Raw genomic sequence first — 23,238 nt, forward strand, 5'->3', positions numbered from 1 at the left:
CTGGGCACCACAGTTCAAGAAGGACACTGACAAACTGGAACGTGTCCAGAGGAGGGCAACCAAAATGGTCAAAGGCCTGGAAACGATGCCTTATGAGGAACGGCTAAGGGAGCTGGGCATGTTTAGCCTGGAGAAGAGGAGGTTAAGGGGTGATATGATAGCCATGTTCAAATATATAAAAGGATGTCACATAGAGGAGGGAGAAAGGTTGTTTTCTACTGCTCCAGAGAAGCGGACACGGAGCAATGGATCCAAACTACAAGAAAGAAGATTCCACCTAAACATTAGGAAGAACTTCCTGACAGTAAGAGCTGTTCGACAGTGGAATTTGCTGCCAAGGAGTGTGGTGGAGTCTCCTTCTTTGGAGGTCTTTAAGCAGAGGCTTGACAACCATATGTCAGGAGTGCTCTGATGGTGTTTCCTGCTTGGCAGGGGGTTGGACTCAATGGCCCTTGTGGTCTCTTCCAACTCTATGATTCTATTCTATGGTTGAGGCCAGCCTAACCTCTCTGTGGCCTGGGACCTCCAAGATGTTTTTGTTTGAAGACCGTAAGTTCCTCTGTGGGACATACTAGGAGAGGCGGTCCTGTAGGTACGAGGGTGGTACCTCAGGTTAAGTACTTAATTCGTTCCGGAGGTCCGTACTTAACCTGAAACTGTTCTTAACCTGAAGCACCATTTTAGCTAATGGGGCCTCCTGCTGCTGCTGCGCTGCCGGAGCACGATTTCTGTTCTCACCCTGAAGCAAAGTTCTTAACCTGAAGCACTATTTCTGGGTTAGCGGAGTCTGTAACCTGAAGCGTATGTAACCTGAAGCATATGTCACCTGAGGTACCACTGTATAGGGCTTTAAAGGCTCTACAGGGAGCCAGTGCAGCTGGTATAGCACCGGGTGAATGTGATCTCTCAGCGAGGACCCCGTAAGGAGATGAATGTTCAGTCACCATAATCTCCAGTTACATAGTAGAAGCACATGGGTGGGAGTAGAGACACCAGTCTGACACCACAGTTACTGCTGCTTATCTGGGTGGGGCTAGGGTGGGATACTGGTGAAGTTGGAGCCATGAGGTTGCACCAGTGGAACTGCCACTGCCAATCTTATGCTCCTGGCACTGCAGATGCACACAAGCCCCAGCTTCCCTGCTCCAGGGCAATGGGGATGTCACAAATGTCGTTTTTCCTTTGGAACCTTTTCTATAAGTCTTCGAAATACACTAAAATAAAACGGGCTTCCTCGTGTTGCTTTTGCCTTACATGCTCCCCCAGTAATAATGCATTTAGAAATAAGAAACATTAATGTTACCCCAGGATTCTAACAGAATTTTACTTCCAAAGATTTATTATTTTTCTTTATTTTAGAGCTCTGCAAGTACAGGAGCCCATCAGTTAATAGTTTGTTACAGGTTTTGGGGGGTGTCATATCTTTACCTTATTATTAGCAAGACTCTGAATAAACTTTCTAACTTCATCCTCTGAAACTGGGGGCTATGTGGTGGCTGGTATCTTTTATCAGGAAAAATTACTGGTATACACCTGATCACTGAACCCTCACCAGAATAATTGTATACAGTGGTACCTCGGGTTACATACGCTTCAGGTTACAGACACTTCAGGTTATAGACTCTGCTAACCCAGAAATATTGCCTCAGGTTAAGAACTTTGCTTCAGGATGAGAACAGAAATCATGCAGCAGCAAGGAGGAGGAGTGGTGCTTCAGGTTAAGAACAGTTTCAGGTTAAGAACAGACCTCCAGAACGAATTAAGTACTTATCCCGAGGTACCACTATATATGGTTAAAATTCTCTTCCCACTGTTTCTGGGCATTTTAGCTAATAACAAGCGTCGTGTCCAAAGATCTATCTTCATCTGTCAGCAAGTCCTTTACTGCAGGGGGTTGGACTAGATAACCCCTGAGGTATCTTCCAACTTTTCAATTCTATGATTCTATAATCTACATCTATTTACCAGTGTAATAAATTGGGGCACCTAGTCAGAAGGTAACCTAGTTCCTGTTATCCCTTGTGCTTGCTTTGCAATCAGTGGTTGTGCTTATGGTGATGGTCAGATGTCACAATAAACTATGGAAGGAAGGTACATTGAGTCTCAGGTTGCTGTGCTCTCCTTTCCTTCTCCAGCAGAGCAATGAGGAGGAGTTTGGAAACTTCTCGCTTCCCCTTTCCATTAACAACAGCCTGTCATGCTATTTGATCACAAGGCTTACCACAGCTTGTTGTTATCATACTAAACTATGGTCTAGCATGATGCCCAAACTCATCCAATGTAATGGAGTTTAAAAAAAAAAGCTGCAATATCCTCAAAGGCAATGGCAATAAGGATTTTGTTTAATGCGTTGCATTTCCCTGTAGCAAAACTGTCATATTGACTCACTCCAGGAAGCGTGTGACATATTCCTTGCTGCATCTGGACCAGGTGAGAGGACTGGGGTCATACTGCAGCTGCCGGGACATAATGTATGGTCTCCTTCCCACTGGCTCACAGTCATTTTCCTTTCCGTCATGCTGAATACCAAAACTGGGAGAGAAACAAATCCAGGTGCAAGATACTGTCAGGGAAGCTTCAAAAAACCAGAATATCTTATCTACAAATAACCTCAAGTACTGCAGAAAATATGCTGGGGAATTGCTTCTGGTTATCAGGTAGTGTAAAGTCTGTTATCTGACTGGCCTGGGCGAAGGTTCATAGCAGAATCTTCCAAAAGATGAACAGCGCTGTGAAAGAAGTCAGCATTTTTATCCTATATTTCTGTGCATGCTGAAAAGTTGGTTTCATTAAGACCTGCCTTCCAGTCACCAACTGTGGGTGACATCTAGCCAAAATAAAAATGGCTAGGATTTGGGGTGAAAGGCACCAATAGGGTCAGCCCGGGACATTTGTCTCACCTCCCCCACTGCTCCCATTAGCTACACTGCAAAATCCAGGGGCTCCAATAAGCCCTGGCAATGTCATAGACATATAATTTTGCTGACTGACAAATGACAAATGACAAATGTGTCACGTTCCTCCAGGGGTTCATCTCATGCAATGGGCAATCTTCCTCCTCTGTAGGGGCACCCCACCTGTGTCACTGTTCCAGCATAGTCCACTTAGCTCTATCGAGAAATTCCACATTTAGTCCTGTAGCTCAGAGGATGTTTAGGTGGGCCTCAAATTGCTACACCTTCACTTTCAGCAAGGCAACCAGTTTACACTTGCTACAGGTGTACTGTTGCACGTTCTCCAGCAGGAAAACAGAGGTGTTTTTCAGGTCACTGTAGCAGCTCCCTCACCTTCCATGTCTCTCGGTCCTGCACGCTGTGAGAAAGTCTTCTGGGCTTCCCCTCAAACTCCCCCACTAAATGCCCTTGCAAATGTCCCTCTTTACAAGTCCTGGTTACTAGCTCCTGGTCACGAGCTCCCAGAAGCTGCAATCAGCTATGTATAACTGCTACTGGCTGCTAACATATCTGTCCCCTAACAGATGAGAATTAGCAGGGGGCTTAAAAGGAATGGCCAAGGAGCTGTCACTGCTGCTCCAAAACATCTACCACCTAAGGTCACTTTGCCTAATGGTAGGGCTGGCCCTGGTCATAGAGGATGTCAAAAGAGACATCTCTTGGGTTATGCACAGCTGCAGGAAACTCAAGAATGATTCTGTATGTAGCCCAGCATACATGCCCAGCGTTGCAGGGAATCTTGGGATGAAGCTATCAAACTGCATAGTGCTTTACTGGCACACCTGAAATAAGATTGCTCAAGAGCCTGTTTGGGTTGCTTGTGCAATTGGGCCAGACATGGATGCCAACCATTGTGGTGACATCCCTCTGCTATCATGGCAAGGTGGGGAGCCTGTGGCCCTCCAGAGGTTGTTACTGGATTTCAACTCCTATCAGACCCTGTCAGAGAAAGATACCCACAAATGCCTTAGTGCCAAAGATAAATATTCACTCAGTTGATGCTGAAAGAAGTTCAAAGTTAGGTTGGAAGTGAATGTACCGTATTTTTCGCACCACAGGACGCACCGGCCCATAGGACGCACCTAGTTTTTTGGGGGGGAAATAAAGAGAAAAAAATTATTCCCCCCCCAGTTGCGGGGCTGGGGCGGGGGAAGCGCCCCACGGCTAGTGGAGTGCTGCGCGAAGCCCAAAGCTTGGGGCGTGCTGAGCTCAGCGCGCCCCAAGCTTCTGGGTGCTGGCAAGCTCTCCGCTAGTCGTGGGAGAGCTGCGTCTCCCACGGCTAGCGGATAGCTTCCTGAAGCCTGGAGAGCGAGAGGGGTCGGTGCGCACCGACCCCGCTCGCTCTCCAGGCTTCAGCGAAAGCCTGCATTCGCCCCATAGGACGCACACACATTTCCCCTTCATTTTTGGAGGGGAAAAAGTGCGTCCTATAGGGCGAAAAATACGGTAATTATTGGCTGTTAATTTTTGTTTGTTTTTGCTTGCATCTTTACTTGAAAATTTTAAAGTGCATGAATAGAACAGTGGAAACAACAAATTGCTTATCAATGCTAACAGTTGCATTTCTAAGAAGGTATTTTCTGAATTCCAAACAGAACATGCAGACATTGGACTGATTCAAGATACACAAAGAAAAGTTCATCCAAGCATCTTCTGGAAGATTTAAAGTAGGCAGGTCACTAGCCTTTTTTACTTTGAGAGATATACAAAAGTATTGCAGTGTTGGCCTAATCACACAGGTAGAAGTAAAACATTTTTTTGGCGCAATGTTTATTTTATCAATATAAAAATCTGGAAACATACATGAGTGCCTGCCTTTAGGTTTCTGCTGTTTGTATTGACTCATTGTTACCTTAGACCTCCTTGCTACAACCATCACAAAGTTCTGATACTTCCTCCTCAGAATGTAAGAGCTTTCGAAGCTATTTCAGTTCTGGTTAATCATGTGACTTGACGCCCGCTAGACTCCCAGAGTTTTCATACCTGTGTCCAAGTTCATGTGCAATTGTGAATGCCAAAGGCAGGCCAGAGTCTTCATTGATGTTGCAGCTGCGATGAGGCTGGCACATTCCAGAGAGATGGGACAGGCCTAAGGTTTCGCATGGGCGATTCATACCAGCACAGATGTCCTTCCTGAGAGCAAAGCAAAATACGTGAAATAAAAAGAACTTTGTAGCATGATCCTGTGTATGTTGTGTCTCGGAAGCAGGGATGGGTGAATCTGAATGTTTCAGTTCCTCATCTTTCCACTGTTCCATTCAGTTCTCCACATCAGTTTGTGAATATTTTTTAAAGCCCTCATAAAAACTCATCAACATTTTGTGCAATTTTTCCCTTAACGGACGCATTTGTCAAGCAATCTACCCTTCTATAACGCAATTGTCTGTGTTATTTTCACTAACGTATGAATTCTTACAACACGGGTGGCGCTGTGGGTTAAACCACAGAGCCTAGGACTTGCTGATCAGAAGATCAGCAGTTCGAATCCCCACGACGGGGTGAGCTCCCTTTGCTCGGTCCCAGCTCCTGCCAACCTAGCAGTTCGAAAGCATGTCAAAGTGCAAGTAGATAAATAGGTACTGCTTTGGCGGGAAGGTAAACGGCGTTTCCGTGCACTGCTCTGGTTCACCACATGCTGGCCACAGGACCCGGAAGCTGTATGCCGGCTCCCTCGGCCAATAAAGCAAGATGAGCTCCGTAACCCCAGAGTCGGTCATGACTGGACCTAATGGTCAGCGGTCCCTTTACCTATGCATTACACACACTTTCCCCTAGCACAAGCATTTTGTACATGGTACTTGACAGGAGAACTGCAATACAAAATCTGGAGAAGTGCAGACTTTGAAGAACGGTTGTGCTCAGTTCTCATAATGTTTTAGGAATGCTAGCTGAACTGAATTCTTCCCCCATCCCTGCTCGGAAGTAAGTTGCACCATTTTCAGACCCTGAGAAGCAATAAACAGTGACAAACACTGCACAAGAAAGCTTGTTACACATCCAAAGCAGAAATGCTGTCTCATCTTAAGGGGAGCAGCAGACTCCCCTTGTCCATTAAACAAATTGCAACAGAGCAAAGCCTGAAACCACTCTACCAATGTCCCTTAAACTCTCTCTCTCTCTCTCTCTCTCTCTCACACACACACACACACACACACACACACTCACTTCTCTGCTACTAACTCTTTCCTTCCTTCCTGCAAGGCTAGAAAAGCACATAGATTGTTTCTGGGCAATCTTTCATTGAGCATTCATCCTGATTTTTTTTGCACAAAGTTGACTATCGATTTGAATATTCATTCTGAGTTGTTTGCAGAGAGGTTATACCAAGCAATTATCCCACACTTTCCAGCACGTTTTCCTGTCACTTTGTGTTTGTGCTAAGCTGTGCAAGAGCGCCACATCAGCTTTAACTGTGCAACCTGAATTTGCCAGTATGCGATCGAATCCCTCCCACGAAACTTCAACATAGATCAAGAGCTTTTGTTAGAATGCACAAAGGGACATTTCCCTCTCAGTCCTGTCTGACTGTGACCCAGGAAAGATGATTGCTTCCTTTTTACAATTCTTGAAAGCTATTTCCAGAGACCAATAATGTGCTACAAAAGACCATCCTGTGTATATATGAAATCTGAGAAAGCCCAACACCCCCATTGATTGATGACGTGAAGAAGGATGCTTTGCTTTTGCATGTTATGTCACTGAAATTGATTTTAGGTTCTATATCAAGCATATCAAGCTAGTTGGACAACTTTGCCATTCTTTTATTTATCGTGCAACTTCCTATTTATCCATTCACTTATCTAAAGCCAAAAACTCAAAAGCCTGAAGTTGACTTCTGGTTTCTTCCATGTTTGCTAAAGAATGATAAAGAAAGCCATTTGTGCGCACAAATGAACCCAGAACATATAACTGAATGTATAACTGAGTATATTAAATATACAAATGAAGCTAAAATGGCATGGGTGTTCACATATATTCAACATGCAATGAACAAACTCTAAACCAGTGACTCAGCTATACAGCTGCAAATAAAATGTTTTAAGTGCAATATACAATGTGATACTAGATAGTCAATGGTGAGCCTTATGGAAAATTCAATGTATTTTTAAAAACGCTTTTAAAAAAAAGCATTTTCAGAATGGTTTTTATATGTGTGTAGATTCCACCCAGGGTTTCCCAAACTTGGGTCTCCAGCAGTTTTTGGACTACAACTCCCATCATCCCTAGCTAGCAGGACCAGTGGTCAGGGATGATGGAAATTGTAGTCCAAAAGCTGCTGGAGACCCAAGTTTGGAAACATTGGGTGGGGAACCTGTATCATTCCAGATGTTGCTGGACTCCAACTTCCATCATTTCTGACGACTGGCTATGCTGACTGGGGATGATGCCCAACAACATCTGGAATGATACAGGTTCCCCATCCCTGATTTAAACACACTTCCTCCTTCTCTTTCTGTGTTTGTTCAAGCTCCTTATGTTCCTCCTGCTAGTGCAGTATGTGGTCCAGTTTGATCTTTCTTTTAATTCTGAGCACTGCCACTTTTTACCCTAAATTGTGTTCAGATGCTGAATCAGAATTCTCTAAATGAGAAATGCCAGCAGCACACGGCACTGTCTAAAAAGTAAAATTAAAACCCGGGCAAACAAGGTCACAGATTTCTGATCATTATGGCAGTATTCACAAGCATGCAATTATCGTTAACGAGTGCTGTTCTTGGGAAAGCAATGAAGGGCTTGCGATTTTTAGCAAGCAGACAATAGCGGTAAGGACCAAAAATATTTGCTTTTGTGTTTTGTTCTGTTTGGAAAGGGCTTTGTGTGTTTCCAAAAGTGTTTGTGCTTCGTTCTGTTTAGTTTCGCTCATAAAAATGCTTCTGAGTATGATTTAGCGTGATTAGCATTATGAGTAGCTTATTATATGAGCAGTTAATTAGAATAAATGGGAATGTTGGGGTTGAATGAAGGCATCAGCATTGTGATTGTACTTTTTGTTGTTTAGAAGTGTCCAACTCTTCGTGACGCCATGGACCAGGCATCCTGTCTTCCACTGCCTCCCGCAGTTGGGTCAAACTCATGCTGGTAGCTTTGAGAACAATGCCCAACCATCTTGTCCTCTGTCGTCCCCTTCTCCTTGTGCCCTCCATCTTTCCCAACATCAGGGTCTTTTCCAGGGAGTCTTCTCTTCACATGAGGTGGCCAAAGTATTGGAGTCTCAGCTTCACGATCTGTCCTTCCAGTGAGCACTCAGGGCTGATTTCCTTCAGAATGGATAGGTTTGATCTTCTTGCAGTCCATGGGACTCTCAAGAGTCTCCTCCAGCACCATAATTCAAAAGCATCAATTCTTCGGCGATCAGCCTTCTTTATGGTCCAGCAGTCACTTCCATACATCACTACTGGGAAAACCATAGTGAAGTATGTAAGTGAGAGCTGGACCATAAATAATTGTGATTGTACTAGTCAGTGGCTTTAAAAGTGTGTGCTTAGATGGATATAAAGATGGATACCTTCATGGAAGGAAAGGCTATCAATGGCTAATAATCTTTTAGATCCTTTTAGATTTGTCAGCAGCTTTTGACATGGTCGATCATGATCTTCTGGACCACCGCCTCGCAGACGTGGGGATACAGGGCATAGCCCGTAACTGGTTGTGCTCTTTTATCTCTGGTTGGGGACAGAGGGTGGCACTAGGGAGGGAAATGTTGTCGCACCACTCCTTGGTGTGCGGAGTGCCGCAGGGCGCAATTCTCTCCCCAATGCTTTTAAACATCTTTATGCGCCCCCTTGCCCAGATTATCCGGAGCTTTGGGCTGGGCTGTCACCAATATGCTGATGACACTCAGCTCTATCTGCTGATGGATGGCCACACCGACTCAGCCCCTTACACACTCACCAGATGCTTGGAAGCTGTGGCTGGATGGTTTCGTGGGAGCCGATTGAAACTAAATCCTTCGAAGACAGAGGTCCTATGGCTAGGTCGAGATGGCATGGGGATGAGGGACCAACTCCCTTCTCTTGCGGGGGCCCAATTAGTGCCATTGCCTTCCGTTAAGAGTTTGGGTGTAATAAAATAAATAAAATAAGGATGGCAGTAGGGTGAGGCTGAGGGAGAACAGCTTGCAAAAGGTGAGTTCATAGCAGAGGCAAGATTTACTGGAGGGACCTTTCAGGAGTGAACATGGATCAACAAGATAACAACATAATCCTCCTTGACAGCATCCTAATCGATATGGCTAATTCGACTCCACTCCCCCAAACAAAACTCGCTGCAACCAACCAAATGCAACCAGCTAGGCTCCCCAATCTCTTCCACTGCCAATGAAAATAAATACCGTAAATGAACGGATAAAGAACCTATCAACATGATGCCGTGACAAAAAAATATCTGCATATGCACTATGCAAAAGAAGGAAATGTCTCTATCCCCCTTCTCTTCCCCTCACCTCCCCCACCACAACTTCACAATGCCTATAATAGCAGCGTCTCAAACCAGATGGAACTGACCTATAGAAAGGACTCTATGAACTGAAAACAGAAACACCATGTCACCTTTGTTAGCCATGAAAAACGGTTTTTAAAATGGGGGCTCTTTTCAATACACAGATGAATCTCTTCTTCATTATGCTGCACCAACTTTCAGATTCAGGGTCCAATTAAGCAACAGGACACAGGGTCAGTTATATGAGGTGTTGCTAACTGTTGATGTCGCTAGGCAAGGAAAGGCATCATTTGCGTTTACAACAAGCACCAAAATGTCTTGGATCAACTTTATTAACTGTGGGCCTGAGGCTGTTAATTCCTTTCTACAGAAGGAATTATTTTTCCATGTAAAATATCCCCACATCAATTTTGCACTCAAATGAGAACAGCATATCTTCTCCCTCCGCTGTCGAAGGCAGTATGCTTCTGAATACCAGCTGCTGGAAACACAGGAGAGTCCTGTTTGCAGGCTTCCCAGAGGCACCTGGTTGGCCACTGTGAGAAAGCGTGTTCTCCTTCATGGAGAGCATGTGTTGTGGTGGGGGCTAACAAAACACCCCACTGTTGGTGGGTGGGTAAAAGAGTGTTGGCCACCATTACGATTGGGCTCTTCTTGTTGTTGGGGAGATTTATATGTTGCCATTTTGTGATTGACAGCCATAGCCTATATATTCCCTGCGCGCAGTGTTGCGCTTCCTCTTTTCGCTGCGCGCGTTGGATCACCCGCCCTCCCTCCCTATATTTAGGGTTTTTCACTTGCCCTTGCTAGGCCTGTCATGGGGTCATCTGCTTTTGGGGCAGGGGCCCGGTAGGAATTTTGTCCATTTAGCTGATTGGCTGGTGCCATTTGGTTTTTGCCTACTGCGTAGCAAATCGTCACAACTTGTAAGGTTGCGGTTAGGCACTGGTTAATTTTTGGTTGGTGGAGGGGGTGTGGTTGGCTGTGCCTGCCCCTCCAATGCTGCTGCTGCAAGGGTATTCCGTTAAAGGAATCCAGGGGCTCGCCATGCTTTTGTCCGAACCCCTGTCAAGGGGCTAGGGCCACGCAAGAGCCCCTGGGAGCATTTGGGGAGAGGTGAGGGCATGGTACCCAGCTCCATGTTTTCCCTTTCTGACTTGGTGGGTGTGTGAATGTCAGTCTGTCCCCGTGCGGGGTCAGATAGTCGCAACCAATGCCTAAGCAACCATTCACATTTTTTGTATTTTAATAAAATTGTGGACAAAATTATGCCAAAAACCGTAAACAAAAATTCTGTGTGAATTGTGTTTTATTTGGGGTGGCTTGGGGACCTCGACACGCCACAGGATACTGGTCTTTTAATCCCCACAACAACTCTTGTGAGGAAACTTGGGTTGATATCCAGTGACTGGCCCAAATGGGCCCAAGTGGGGATTTGAATCCTGGCCTCCCAGGTCCTAGTCCAACACTTTAACCACTACACCACACTGACTCTCATGTGCACTCAAGTCTCTTTTTCACTAGAAAGAAAGGAAGCAAAGGTCAGACAGGAAAGAAACAGAAGACCAAATGAAACCAAACTCCTAACTGACATAAAGCTGGAAGGACAACAGAATGAAGTGAAGTAACATGTAGAACTAATAGGACCTTAGATATGTTGCCTTAGATTACCTGTTCCCAACCTGGCACCCTTTAAATGACATGATCTGCACTTCCATCAGTCTCAGCCAGCATGACCAATGGGTCAGAGGTTATGGGAGTTGTAACATTTGGAGAGTGCCAGGTAAGGGAAAGCTGGCTTGCATCCCATGGTGCTCCTCCATTCATGAAAGTGCATTGATTTCTCTCAACTCTTCCCTCCACCTGGATCCCACGTGTCATATTTCACACCATTCCCAAAAGTCCCCCAACCCCAGGCACACATATTCAGGAGGTGCAGGGGGCTACACAGGGAAGGAGGAAGTCGAGAATCCCTTTCCTGTGGATGTAAACTCTATTCTCTTCATGGGAGTAAAATGAGAATCCAAGGCACTGCTATCTGCTTCCCACTTTTGGATGGTGAGAAAGTCCTGGAGATGAGTAGGGAGGGAGTGGTACCCAGCCCAGTTTCCTAGTCATTCTGGGCCATTTCCCTGTAATTTCCTTAACAAAAGAGATACTTCCTGGGCTATGAATCTCCAAAAGTCACTGGGCCAGCCCAATATATTTTGCGGGCACATGTGCTAAACCCTGTCTTTGGTGCCTACCCCTTCCGCCCAAGGAATGAGACAAGAGACCAGAGTATGGGTTCAGATTGGCCACAACTCTATTGAGCTTCAGAAGTGGGAAACTTGGCACAGGCCTTGGCAGGTAAACCTCTCAGCCCGTCTGGCTGAGGATATGGAGGCTGATGAGGTGCAGTGAGAGGGGACTGCAAAGCACAAACTTATACAACATGCCCTTCCACTAACCTCGGCCCGGGAGTTTGACCCACATGCCGCCAATCTAGGGCCAGGGACTCCTGGTTTTTGCCCTTTAACAGGCCCTGCAAATGCCACCACTTGGGAAGCTTGGTCAAAAGGGTCAGCCTCTTTTCTTTGGCCGTAGCCCCATCCCCAGCCGGCTGTCCATTGTCCTCCCTGGCCAAGGGCGGGTCAAAGGCCAACCCAAGCAGGTGGGAGGCACCCGTCCAGGTGAGCCCCTGCTGGGTGCCGCAAACCCCGCCCACCTGTAGGGAAGGGAGAGCGGAAATTGTTGCCTAAGGGGAAGAACAAGATAGTGTCCTCCCATGACATGTACAGAAGCCAACTGGGTATCATCATCATCATCATCATTATCATAATTTATTTAAACCCCGCCCATCTGGCTGGGTTTCCTCTGCTGTAACTAAAAGCAACAGGCTAACAGCTTAGTGGTGAAGGAGATGCTCCATGGCACACACAGTTGTGTCCTCCACCATCTCACCACCACCCCAGCAACAGCCACCTGAGGCAGATTCCTCACTCTACCTAATGATAGGACTGGCCTTTATTAACCCTTCCAAGCCTACAAAAATAATAATTCTATGGTGGGCATTTAAGCCTTGCTGAGAATCTTACCCTGTTACTGAAATTTATTTGGTCTCCTCTCTTACTGAAGTAATAACAGTTTAAAAAAATGAAATCAAACATGGTGTCTCTGGCACAGTATCCTCTTACCTGGTAAGAAGGACGGCCACATCATGGTGCAGGGGGTTGGCATCAGTTTTGGGATTGATACTCTTTTGCCATTTACAAAAGCTGGCTAAGGTCTTGTCTGCGTGGTGAACTATTTTCAGCCCTTGCTAAAGAGAGGGAAATAAAAAATATATAATTATACTGCTAGAACACTAATAGCATCTACATTAATTATCAAGCTCAGTAAGGTAATTTAGATGTAACAAATGGTGCTTTTGCGTGAAGCGAGAGACGTAATTATGATAGCTGTTTACAGAGCCCAGAAAGTTGAGATAAAACTGTGTCATTTGGAAAACGATGGAAAAAGAATACCTCCCCCCAAAATACAAAAAGAGCAAAACAGCACATTAAGAGGCCTTCACAACTCTTTAAAAAAACCACACACACCAGAAGAGCTTAAATAAGTTGTCAAACAAAAATGTTCCCCTTTGTTTTCTGTTTTGAAACAACCATTATCCCTAAATCAGAGAAAAATTGAAGCACAATTCTAGGGTTAAGAAAGATGCAACATTCTTAGCAGCTACGCAATTTTGTAGCACAATTTTTCAGAATGCCTTCGAACATGCTGAGAACAGTGTGGAACCAATTTGGAAACATTGTTCCCTAATCAATCCAAATCTAAAAGTCTAAAAACATCTGGAGGGCATCAAGTTCTCAATCATGGAATAGGGAATCACCTTGAAAGTCATGTGAAAAGCATTTATTATTATTATTATTATTAGTAGTAGTAGTAGTAGTAGTATTACCTCATCATCATCATTGAAAGAGAAGCAGTTCACCACACTTAACACAATTACACAACATGTAAAATATATACATTTATAATTAAATTATCATCATCATTGTCATCATGATCACTGATTTATTAATCATCTTCCAAACAACCATCTCAAGGCAATATACACTAAAGATAATTTTAAAAAAGTCCAATATACAAGAGCAGCAGTACAGTAGACACTCATGGTAAAGACCTATTTGCCCATCTGTTGGAACATAGATAAGCAATAAAACACACAACAGAACAACTTTCCACAGCACTGGTGGCATCCCATAATGCTTGCATGTCCAGTGGCCTTCCAGAACACCAGTGCCGCCACTGAAAATGTCTGCTTTTGTCTGGCTTCCTTCCCCTTTTCCGAAGTCTATCAAAAACTTTCTTCCTTAAGAAGAAAGTCAATTGTCAGGGAACTGCCATCAGCTCAGAGGCGAGAGGTGGAAGGGCAGTTGTGTTATAGGGAACCTCCAAAAATCTTGCAAAGCAGTTCCTCCTCCGGTGAGGAGGAAAGCCCCACCTCCAGTGGAGAAGAGGTGCAGGGACCAGGGGATGCTAGGGAGAGCCTCAACACCGAGCCTGAGCAAAGGGGAGAGGAGGGAAGCACCCCTTTGCCAGCGCCCATTCTGCGCAGTAGGTTTTGGCGCAGGGAGGGGCAGAGAAGGTTGGGGGTCACGCGACTGTTATGCTGGGGGAGGTACAAAGACCGATCACTTCCAGATTCTGCTAGCGATTGAGCCAGACATGAACTTACAACGCTCTTCACTGTAAATAGTTTGCACTAAGAATAAAGCTTGGAAAACACAGGTTGGAGTCTTGCCTGTTTGCTCTTGAGCAACCACACCAGCACCTGACATCAATGAAATGCATAATTGTTAAGTGGGGGAGTCTTACCTCCTCTTCCTCTAGAAGAATCAGTCGAACCAGCACAATATGAATCGCATTGCCAATGCTTGGATCACGGAACAAGCCAGACACCTGGGCAAAGCCAGACAACATAAAGTTTATTAATTCATTTTCTGCAGTAATATCCCCGCCCCCACCACTCCAATGATGATGATGATGATGATCTATTTCCATAGCACCATCAGAGGTAAGTCTGGCACTGCATACAGTAACAAAATATAGGTCTTTGCCTATATATAGCATGATAGCAGACCAGCTTTAAGGTCTTCTTGCTGGTGGTAATGAAGTCCTAAAGAACTTGTGACCAGGTGCTTGAGGGACTGCCCCATTCCATACATACTTGTGGGCAGGGTTCGAAATTAGGAGGGCTCCAGGCACATTTCACGCCTAAAGATGATCCATCTGCGAGGACATCAAAAAGCCTGGGTGCCATTTTTTGCACCTGGCTCACACTCAAGGGTTACTGAAATGTATTTGCTTTGAAGCCTCGAAGTATATGTTAAGGATAGGCAATATGTTAAGGAGTTTAACAATAAAGAGTGGAGTGTTTTGAAAACCAAAGTACGGTACCAATATTTTTTATTGTAAACACCAAATTAAACATGCATTAACGATTTCTACTAAAAATGTGATCTTGACAATGTGTCACTTATGTGAATTGCATATTAAAGCATGCTATCAAAATAATAAATAAAAAGTGTTGCCGCCCCATCAGTGGTGACTTGATATTCTGTTTTGGCGCCCACAACCCACATCCCAGAAGCCATTTGGCTCCTAGTTTTTCTACCCCAGTTTCTAACACTGCTTGTGGAATGTACTGTGTTTTTTAGGAGAGGCACTTTTGACCATGCCACATATTACTGAGGTCCACCCAGTGACCACTTGGATCAGACGAACATCCGACAAACTATGCTAGGGGTTGTTCCCTTGTCCCAGAATTAGCCTCTGCAGAAGCTGGATGGAACAAACCTTTCCTGGCTCACCCCTTCCCCCAATGCCCTCTGGAATATTCGCCTACACTTGATTCAGTCAGAATTACAATAAATTCTGGAATCTACTGCAGAGGGCAGTGCAGCTGTATGAATAAGTGTTCTAGCATTATCTGTCTCAATGGCAGAAATCAAGGGGGAGCTTGCAGCAGCTCGTTCTCAATTGTTTAACCCAGGCATGTGGAACCTGTGGCCCTCCTGGTATAGAATCATAGAACTGTAAAGTTCCTATGCAGGAATATGCAGCTGTCCCATACAGGCACCAAACCTGCAACCGTGGCGTTATCAGCAACATGCTCTAACAGACTCCAGTTCCCATCAGCCCCCAGACAGCATCCAGTGGTCAGGGATGATGGTGTCGTAGTTCAACCATTCTTGGAAGGTCACAGGTTCTTCATCCCTACTTTATTTTCTGACTTTATTTAAAAGAGTTTTAATTTTTAAGGCTGCTTTTTGCCCTCATAGCCTTCAACACACTGAAACACAATTCATACACAATCAAAATCGAAACATATCAGAACGCCATTAATTATATTGGAAGTGCCCCTGTGCAGTTGAGCGCTGATTCTGCCTTATTCGTTTCTTTTATGACAAGGAAGTTCTAACCATGAGTTATGACATTTTGTTAGCATTCATGCATTGCATTGAAAAGGGATTAATTACTAAGGGCTCTTGGCCTGCGTTCCTGTCAGAGCTGGTTCAGGCAATCTTCACTTCATGTGAGACAGGGATAGTCAAGGTCAAGTAATCCATTAGACAAGTGGGACATTTGTCCATTGAAGGGAAGTACCAGTGACAGGACACATTAACAGGGTTTTCACATCCAGCCCACCAACTTGCTCACAACCAGAGATAAAACAAGTTATCAGCCTGGCACTCTTATATCTGAACCAGGCCATAAATTGGGCTTCAATAATCTTTGCCACAATCCTGCGATGCTTTGAAAGCATATGCTCTACTGCTGAGCTATAGTCCCCTCCCCACAAAAAAGATATGGTGCCAGGAAGAAGGGAGATCATTCCACAGATTTGGGGGTGAGGCATTAGGGGGGATCTCCCTTCTCCCTCTCCCTTCTGGCAATCCTCCAAATTTCCTTTAGAGGGAGCCCTTGAAGGACAGCCTCCCTCAATAAGCTGAGGACATGGGTAGATATACATATGGGAAGAAGCATTCTTTTAGCTCAGCTTTTCCCAACCTGATTGGGACCCTGATGTTGGTTTCTGTGTGTTGCCACTGTGCAGTGCTCTTGGGGTCACAAGACTCTGTTTTGCATTCCAGAGACATTCCAGACTGTTGGAAGTCTCATGGAAGACAGGAGACGGATGTGATGTTACTAGTTTCCTGTTCCTTTGTTTTTCAGTTGCTCTCTGCTCTCACAGAGAGAGGATGTATTTCTTTTCTGTCTGCGTAGCTTAGTAAAAAAACTCTTAGCATGTAGCTCATATTTCTCGTCCTTCTCTGTGCTGGATACTCTGCTTAATGGGGGAACGTGCTTGGAGCCTTATCAGAGGCTCAGGTCATTAATCATGTCAGAGGACTCGACCGGAGGAGTCGCTCGGTCGAACGCTCATTGCCCTGGGAAGCCTGCCAGTCCCTAATTAATTGGCAATAAGGGTGGACTTTGAACTTAAAGCCAAAAGCCTACCTTCCCCAGCTACAACTCCCACCATCCCTGACTATCAGCTATGAAGGCTGGGGATGATGAGAACTGGAGTCCAACAACATTTGGGAACGTAACAGCTGGGGAATTCTGCTTTAGAGATATCATGGTCCCAAGCCATATAATGCTTTATTGTTAAAACCAGTCCTTTGAGTTGGGTCCGGAAGCCAGCAAATGCAAGAACGGACCAGGGCTATGTGCTCACACTGTGTGGACCCAGTTAGCACTCTCACTTCCGCATTCTGTACATTACATACCATGTTTATGATAGTGAGGATATAGGATTCCACATTCTCACTTCCGTGGTATTCAATCATCTTGCTGTCAGCAACCACCAACGTCTCCACCCATCGTTCTTTGCTGACAGAACGGCGGGAGATCGCTTTCCCTGTCACCCGGTTCCTCTCCCATTTCTCCCTACGAAGCTCTTGCTGTTGGAAAAAGCTCAAAGTTTCTGAAAATGGAAGACAAAATGCATTGACCATCTTTCCCTTGTAGGCAACCTGTTATGTTACAGAAAGAAATGGGTGTGTTTCCCCTTCTCTTGGAGAAAAAGAGCTCAAAACAATACATGGAGTACTTTCTGGGAATGCCTGGCATTTCAGAGCAGACAACTGGCATTTGTGTTTTAGAAAGGACTTTCAAAACACTGGGGTATCTTCTCATCAACCAGGGATAGGGAATCTTTGGCCCTCCATATATCGTTGGACTCCAGCGCCCATCCATCCCACCCTGCTTGGCCAATCATCAGGAATGATGGGAGTTGTAGTCCAACAACATCTGGAGGGCTACAGGTTCTCCATCCCTACTATGAATATTTGAGCACAAAACCTGTCCAAAAACACAAAAACACCAAAATATCATTCCAAAATGTGAAACTGAAGAGCAGTCTATCTATTCAGCATCTGCTGGAAACTTGGACAAGATTTCTGTCTTTTCTGTCTGAAAATGCACCAGGAACCACAGGTTGCCTCTAGGTTCAATTTATGAACTACCCAAATTGTGGCTTGAGAGCTGGGAAACTGTATTGCCCCACAGTGCCCCAAAGGGAGCCCTTGCTGGAGCAATACCTGCATTAGACAGTGATTGCTCCAGTTATTATCCTGTAAATTATAGCCTCTGGAAAGGCCTGTAGATTCCCCCCCCCCCCAATTCTGAAATCACATGTTTAAAATAGCCTCTGTGGTTTTAATAGGGGCTTATTTTTAAAAGCACACATACCAACTTCATCCACAACATTTAGATGTAATTGATAGCAATCATATTTTGCATTAGGAACAGCTTTGACTTAGCACGTATAAGCTGTAGAACAAAAAGTCCCTGTGATCAGTCATAATAAGATTTCTACTGGCAACTTGTAACCATGTAATGGTTTAATGATCTTTAATGTCAATTCTGCCCGATCAAATATTTCATTTTGTACCCTTTTTTTCTCATTAGTGTTGCATATTCTTAAAAAGACATAACATCACATAATTTGCAAAGTAACATAAATTGAATCTTTCATTCCAGAGACAATATAATCATGAAGTTACTGCTGGAAAGCGACATTAAGCCACGCTTTTTTCATAGAATCACAGAATGTCCATGTGTCTAATATGTCATCTAGTCTACCCTCTCAACTTGATACAGGAAACCCAGAACTATATAATCCAAAACAAATAACTCCCACCACCTTGGCCCACACCAATAGCTAGTGTTTTGTGGTGACTCCACGTTCTCAGTCCTAGGTATAGTGTATGTGGCATGTCTCTTTAAGATTAATGCCTGGTCTGCAATTGAAACTCCCCTCCCTGCTTTGGGTGCGGTTCCCTCTACAGCTGAGTGGGAGCTAGCTGGAACCTTCGTCTTGCCCACTGGCTGCTATGCTGAGTTCTCGATCTGTTTTTCACAAATAGATACTACTACTGAAGCTTTCCCGCCTCCTTCTTAGTATTATAACAGACCCATTGGAAGGTTTGGGAGTACCCTTCCCAAACCCAAGGGATGCAACACGGGGTCAGAAGTGGGCCTACAGTTTCAGTAAGCCAGAAGTATTTCTAACAGAAAGCCTGCAGCTGCTGCTGGAAGCTGCAAGATGAACACCTTCAAGCCTACTTCTGAGCCAGTGGCGTAGCGTGGGGGGTGCAGGGGGGGGCCGGCCGCACCGGGCGCAACATCTGGGGGTTAGGGTTAGGGGGCGCAAATCCATGGGTTAGGGGGCGCAAATCCACGGGTTAGGGGGCACAAATTACTTGCCTTGCCCCAGGTGCTGACAACCCATGCTACGCCACTGTTCTGAGCTACACTAGTGTTGTTGTAGAGGTTTTCTACCCTTTATCAGGCATTTTCTAAGATTTTTTTTTTCTATTTCTGCAAACCTTAGAATTCTCCCAAGGCTCCTTTACAGAAAAGCACCTGGGGTTTCTTTTTTCTTTTACTAAACAAAGGATGGTGTACTTCATGGAGGGAGCTGTAATCAGTAGCATTAGTTTTTTATGAACTTGCTTCCCATCAGAGAGGGAGGTTTTGCATGTGTGGAGACACGTTATAGCCTACTGACAACTTTTTAAAAGCACAGGCTGTCTCCATTCAAAAATGAGAAGTACAGTGGTACCTCGGGTTACAGACGCTTCAAGTTACAGATGCTTCAGGTTACAGACTCCGCTAACACAGAAATAGTACCTCAGGTTAAGAACTTTGCTTCAGGATGAGAACAGAAATCGCACGGCGGTGGTGCGGTGGCAGTGGGAGGCCCCATTAGCTAAAGTGGTGCTTCAGGTTAAGAACAGTTTTAGGTTAAGAACAGACCTCCAGAACGAATTAAGTTCTTAACCCGAGGTATGACTGTACTTTACTCAGACAGCCTTTGTCCCCCGGTTGGAAGAAGGGGAGAAAGAACTTTGTACTTGTTCCGTGGCAATTCAGCTAAAGTAACAAAATGTCTGAATTGGACAAGAGGGCCTTGGGGTCTCTTTAAATTAATTACACTGAGGCTGAGTCCAAATCACAGCTGACTCCACCGGTGGTGTTTGAAGATGAGTACATATGACATAAGCCATAATCTGTAGGTATCCTCTAGCTTCTTCAGAAATTCTGTTGGATGCTTTTCCTTCAAACCAGCTTCCCTCTGATTTGAAAAAGGAAGTCACAGTCAGGCTGACATTTATACATTTCAGGCAGCTGTTGCACATGCCACACACACGACACTTTCAGTGACTTGGCATTTGATGGTCGGGGGAACAAATCAAGTGATGGGCATCGGGCGAAGAGATCCTTGCCCACTGGTCTACACAGCAATGTGAGAATAAGGGAGACGACCTCACTTTGTTTCAAACCACTAATGTGAACATAGACACAGAACCACCTGTGAGACTGAAAGCAAATCCGATTCTCCCAATTTCTGCTGCTCTTGGCACAGACATTTACTCTCTTACACCCCATTAATCTCAGAACTGGGGCACTGGAATCTTGTGACTTAATTTCCCTAAGGCAAAAGAACCCATGGAAGTTGCAGCCAGTGTGCTTTATTTTCAAAGCGACTTCTTGCTGACAGAGTCATCAGCAATGCCAAGAGGACAGGTCATGCTGTCATAGTAACTCATAAATAAATGCTTAATAATGAGCATCATTGACTGAGAAATGCAGGAGGTAAATAAACAGGCCTTTTTAAAAATAGAGTACGCAATAGTGTTTAACTTCTAATATTGTTTTAATAATTAAAAAAAAACCTGAGTGCTTTAAACTCACATTAAACTCCATCTAGCATAATTTTGTTCTATTTACTTCCCCAAAACCCTTTGTTAGGGAGAATGGCTATGTGCCTCACTTGACACAGGACTGTTCTCTATTTGGAAATAGTTTAAACTGTCCAATGCCCAATTTAACAATAAATGACCCTAGCAAGGAAAATCAGGGGCCTTCACAGTAACCCAACAACAGCATTTGGACAGGAAACTGAACTGGCACACAGCCCAACTTGTCACCACATTCACTGTGGTGAAATGTATTCTATTTCTACATATATGATAGGAATCAATTTCTAAATTTGTATCTATACATTTAAATTGGCATATTCAAGTTTCATGCAAATTGGAGTCCTATTTGGTCCTCTTTTCCTCTTGAAGAATTTTATTTTGGAGGGGGGACAACGCATAAGTGCCCACTGTATGTGAAGGGGTGAGGTTTGGTGACCCCATAGCTGGCCAGCCAAAACCATCACAGGGTCTCAGGACTCTGTGTTGCCCAGCCTCTATGTGACATCAGAAGAACATCAGAACAGCCTGCTGGATCAGGCCATGGGTTCATCCAGTCCAGCATTTTGTTCTCACGGTTCCCGACCAGATGCTTGTGTTAAGTTGTGGGTGAATATATCAGACGACACAGCAATTCTTCAGACAGCTCTTGTTTATTCACAGGCCAGGATAGAACTGAACTGAAGGGTTCAGTCAGCCTGCTTATATAGAGCTCCAGTACAACGTAACTGTAACAATTTTCTAAAACTATCCAATCACTGAACGTCACTTTCGATCCCTTATTTGCATAACTATCTACAGTATCCCCCTGCTGGCCCAGGGTGAGAACTTCAGTACATAACACTTGTGAGAAACCTGCAAGTGGGATGTGAGTGCAAAGGCACTCTGCGCACCCGTGGCTCCCAGAAACTGGTATTCAGATGCACACTGCCTCTGACCGTAGGGGTAGGACATAGCCATGGTAGCAGTTGATAGCCTTGCCTTCCATGAATCTGTCTAACTCTCTTTTCAAGCCATCCAAGATGGCGGCCTTCACTGCCTCCTGGGAGAGTTTAACACTGCACAGTATGGGAAAGTACTTCTTTTTGTCTGTCTGATTCTTCCAACATTCAGTTTGGATCAATGTCCACATAACTCTACCAGCCTTCCTCAACCTGTGGGTCCCCAGTTGTTGTTGAACTACAACTCCCATCACCCCTAACTAGCAAGGCCAGAGCTCAAGGATGATGGGAGTTGTAGTCCAACAACATCTGGGGATCCACAGGGAGAAAAACTTCTATTGCCTTTCTCCATACCATGCATCATTTTTTATTGCCTCTTTTTATGTATCCTCTTCCTCAAATCAAATCAAATTTTTATTGTGGTCATAGACCAGCATAAGGGGGAGGGAAAACTATGTTGAACTGTAACTATGTTGAATTCCTTCCACTGTTACCTTACACCGCCATTAGGTTACTGAGTCTTACTCCCAATCAGGTAGGCGCAGGACCGAAACTTAAATATCCTGAACAACTACCACCAGCTGCTAAGAACTTCTGTGTTCCTGGCAAAATATTTTAAAAAAAATTTGGTCCATGATTGTCAAATCATTTAGCCTGGAGCAGAGCCTCTGAAGCTCTTGGAAATACTACGTAGGAGGTATCCTGATGACTACAGCCTTTGGCTTCAGGGCTGGAATCATTTGCCAAATGCTAAATGTTAAACCTGGGGGTGTTTTTAAGTCTGCTGAAAGCTTCTAACACTCCAGATGGCCACCTCTTCCCCACATGACCACCCATTTGCCATATTTTGCAGCAGGGGTCACCGGGAGTTATTTAGAATCCAAATCATTTTAACATATTGCCCAGTGAGTCAGTGCTCCAAGATCAATTGTCTATAATGGTTTCCAACTGCCACATGGTTTTCCATACAGCGTAGAGCTGAACTGAGACTGTGTGGCCAAGGGCCAAATCTGAAAACACAAATTGCACATATCTCAGGGCTTATACAATGCAGTGAGCTGCGCATGTGGTAGCTATTGTATATCAGCATTGCAATTAAGCAGCCATCTGGTGATGAAGGGGAACTGTTCATATTCCTTTAATAATGAAGTTGATTTTTTAAAATAAAAATAAGGGCTCGTTAGTTTTATCTGCAAGGTGGCTGCCTTCAGGCCTGCGTGCGAGCGCTTTTCCAAATTGGAGGGGGGAATCATAGTTTTATGGCAGTGATTTCTACAGATTCCCGCCCCCCCAAGCCTTTCCCCCGGTTTCTCACATTTAATAAATTAAGCTAAGTTAGTGTACTAAAGGGCTGGGGAACCTCAGTGCATTCAGAACCTGAATGCAAGCCTCCGTGCATCTCCGTTTCGCCCTGGGACTGGTCTCTGCCTGGTCACACCCTTCCCCAGCCCTGTAGAGCTCCCCTCTTGAGTGCTTTTGACTGCCTTTGTCATTGAACTCTGATAATGCTTCTTGCTTGCCCAAATGGAGAACAGAAAGGGGAATGCAATACCCTCCTCCAACATTTCTGATGAAATTAGGGACGTCCTATTCCATAACAAAGGGATGCAGGTGGCACTGTGGGTTAAACCACAGAGCCTAGGACTTGCC

At 44.8% G+C, this 23,238-nt stretch overlaps 1 protein-coding gene across 1 annotated transcript in view; it reads right to left on the bottom strand.

The window, feature by feature from the left end:
• The window catches only part of ADAMTS12 (ADAM metallopeptidase with thrombospondin type 1 motif 12), a 114,786-nt gene that overhangs the window by 46,934 nt on the left and 44,614 nt on the right, over positions 1–23,238 (bottom strand). Inside the window, exons 4-8 of the mRNA XM_083575504.1 lie at positions 17,171–17,367; positions 14,253–14,336; positions 12,569–12,693; positions 4,938–5,087; positions 2,389–2,532 (exon numbers count right to left, since the gene is read on the bottom strand). Coding sequence (XP_083431630.1) covers positions 2,389–2,532; positions 4,938–5,087; positions 12,569–12,693; positions 14,253–14,336; positions 17,171–17,367 — 700 coding nt within the window. The remainder of the gene's footprint in view (positions 1–2,388; positions 2,533–4,937; positions 5,088–12,568; positions 12,694–14,252; positions 14,337–17,170; positions 17,368–23,238) is intronic.

The sequence above is a fragment of the Podarcis filfolensis genome (genome assembly GCF_964270895.1).
Source record: "Podarcis filfolensis genome assembly, chromosome: 11".
NCBI classification, from domain to species: Eukaryota; Metazoa; Chordata; class Lepidosauria; order Squamata; family Lacertidae; genus Podarcis; species Podarcis filfolensis.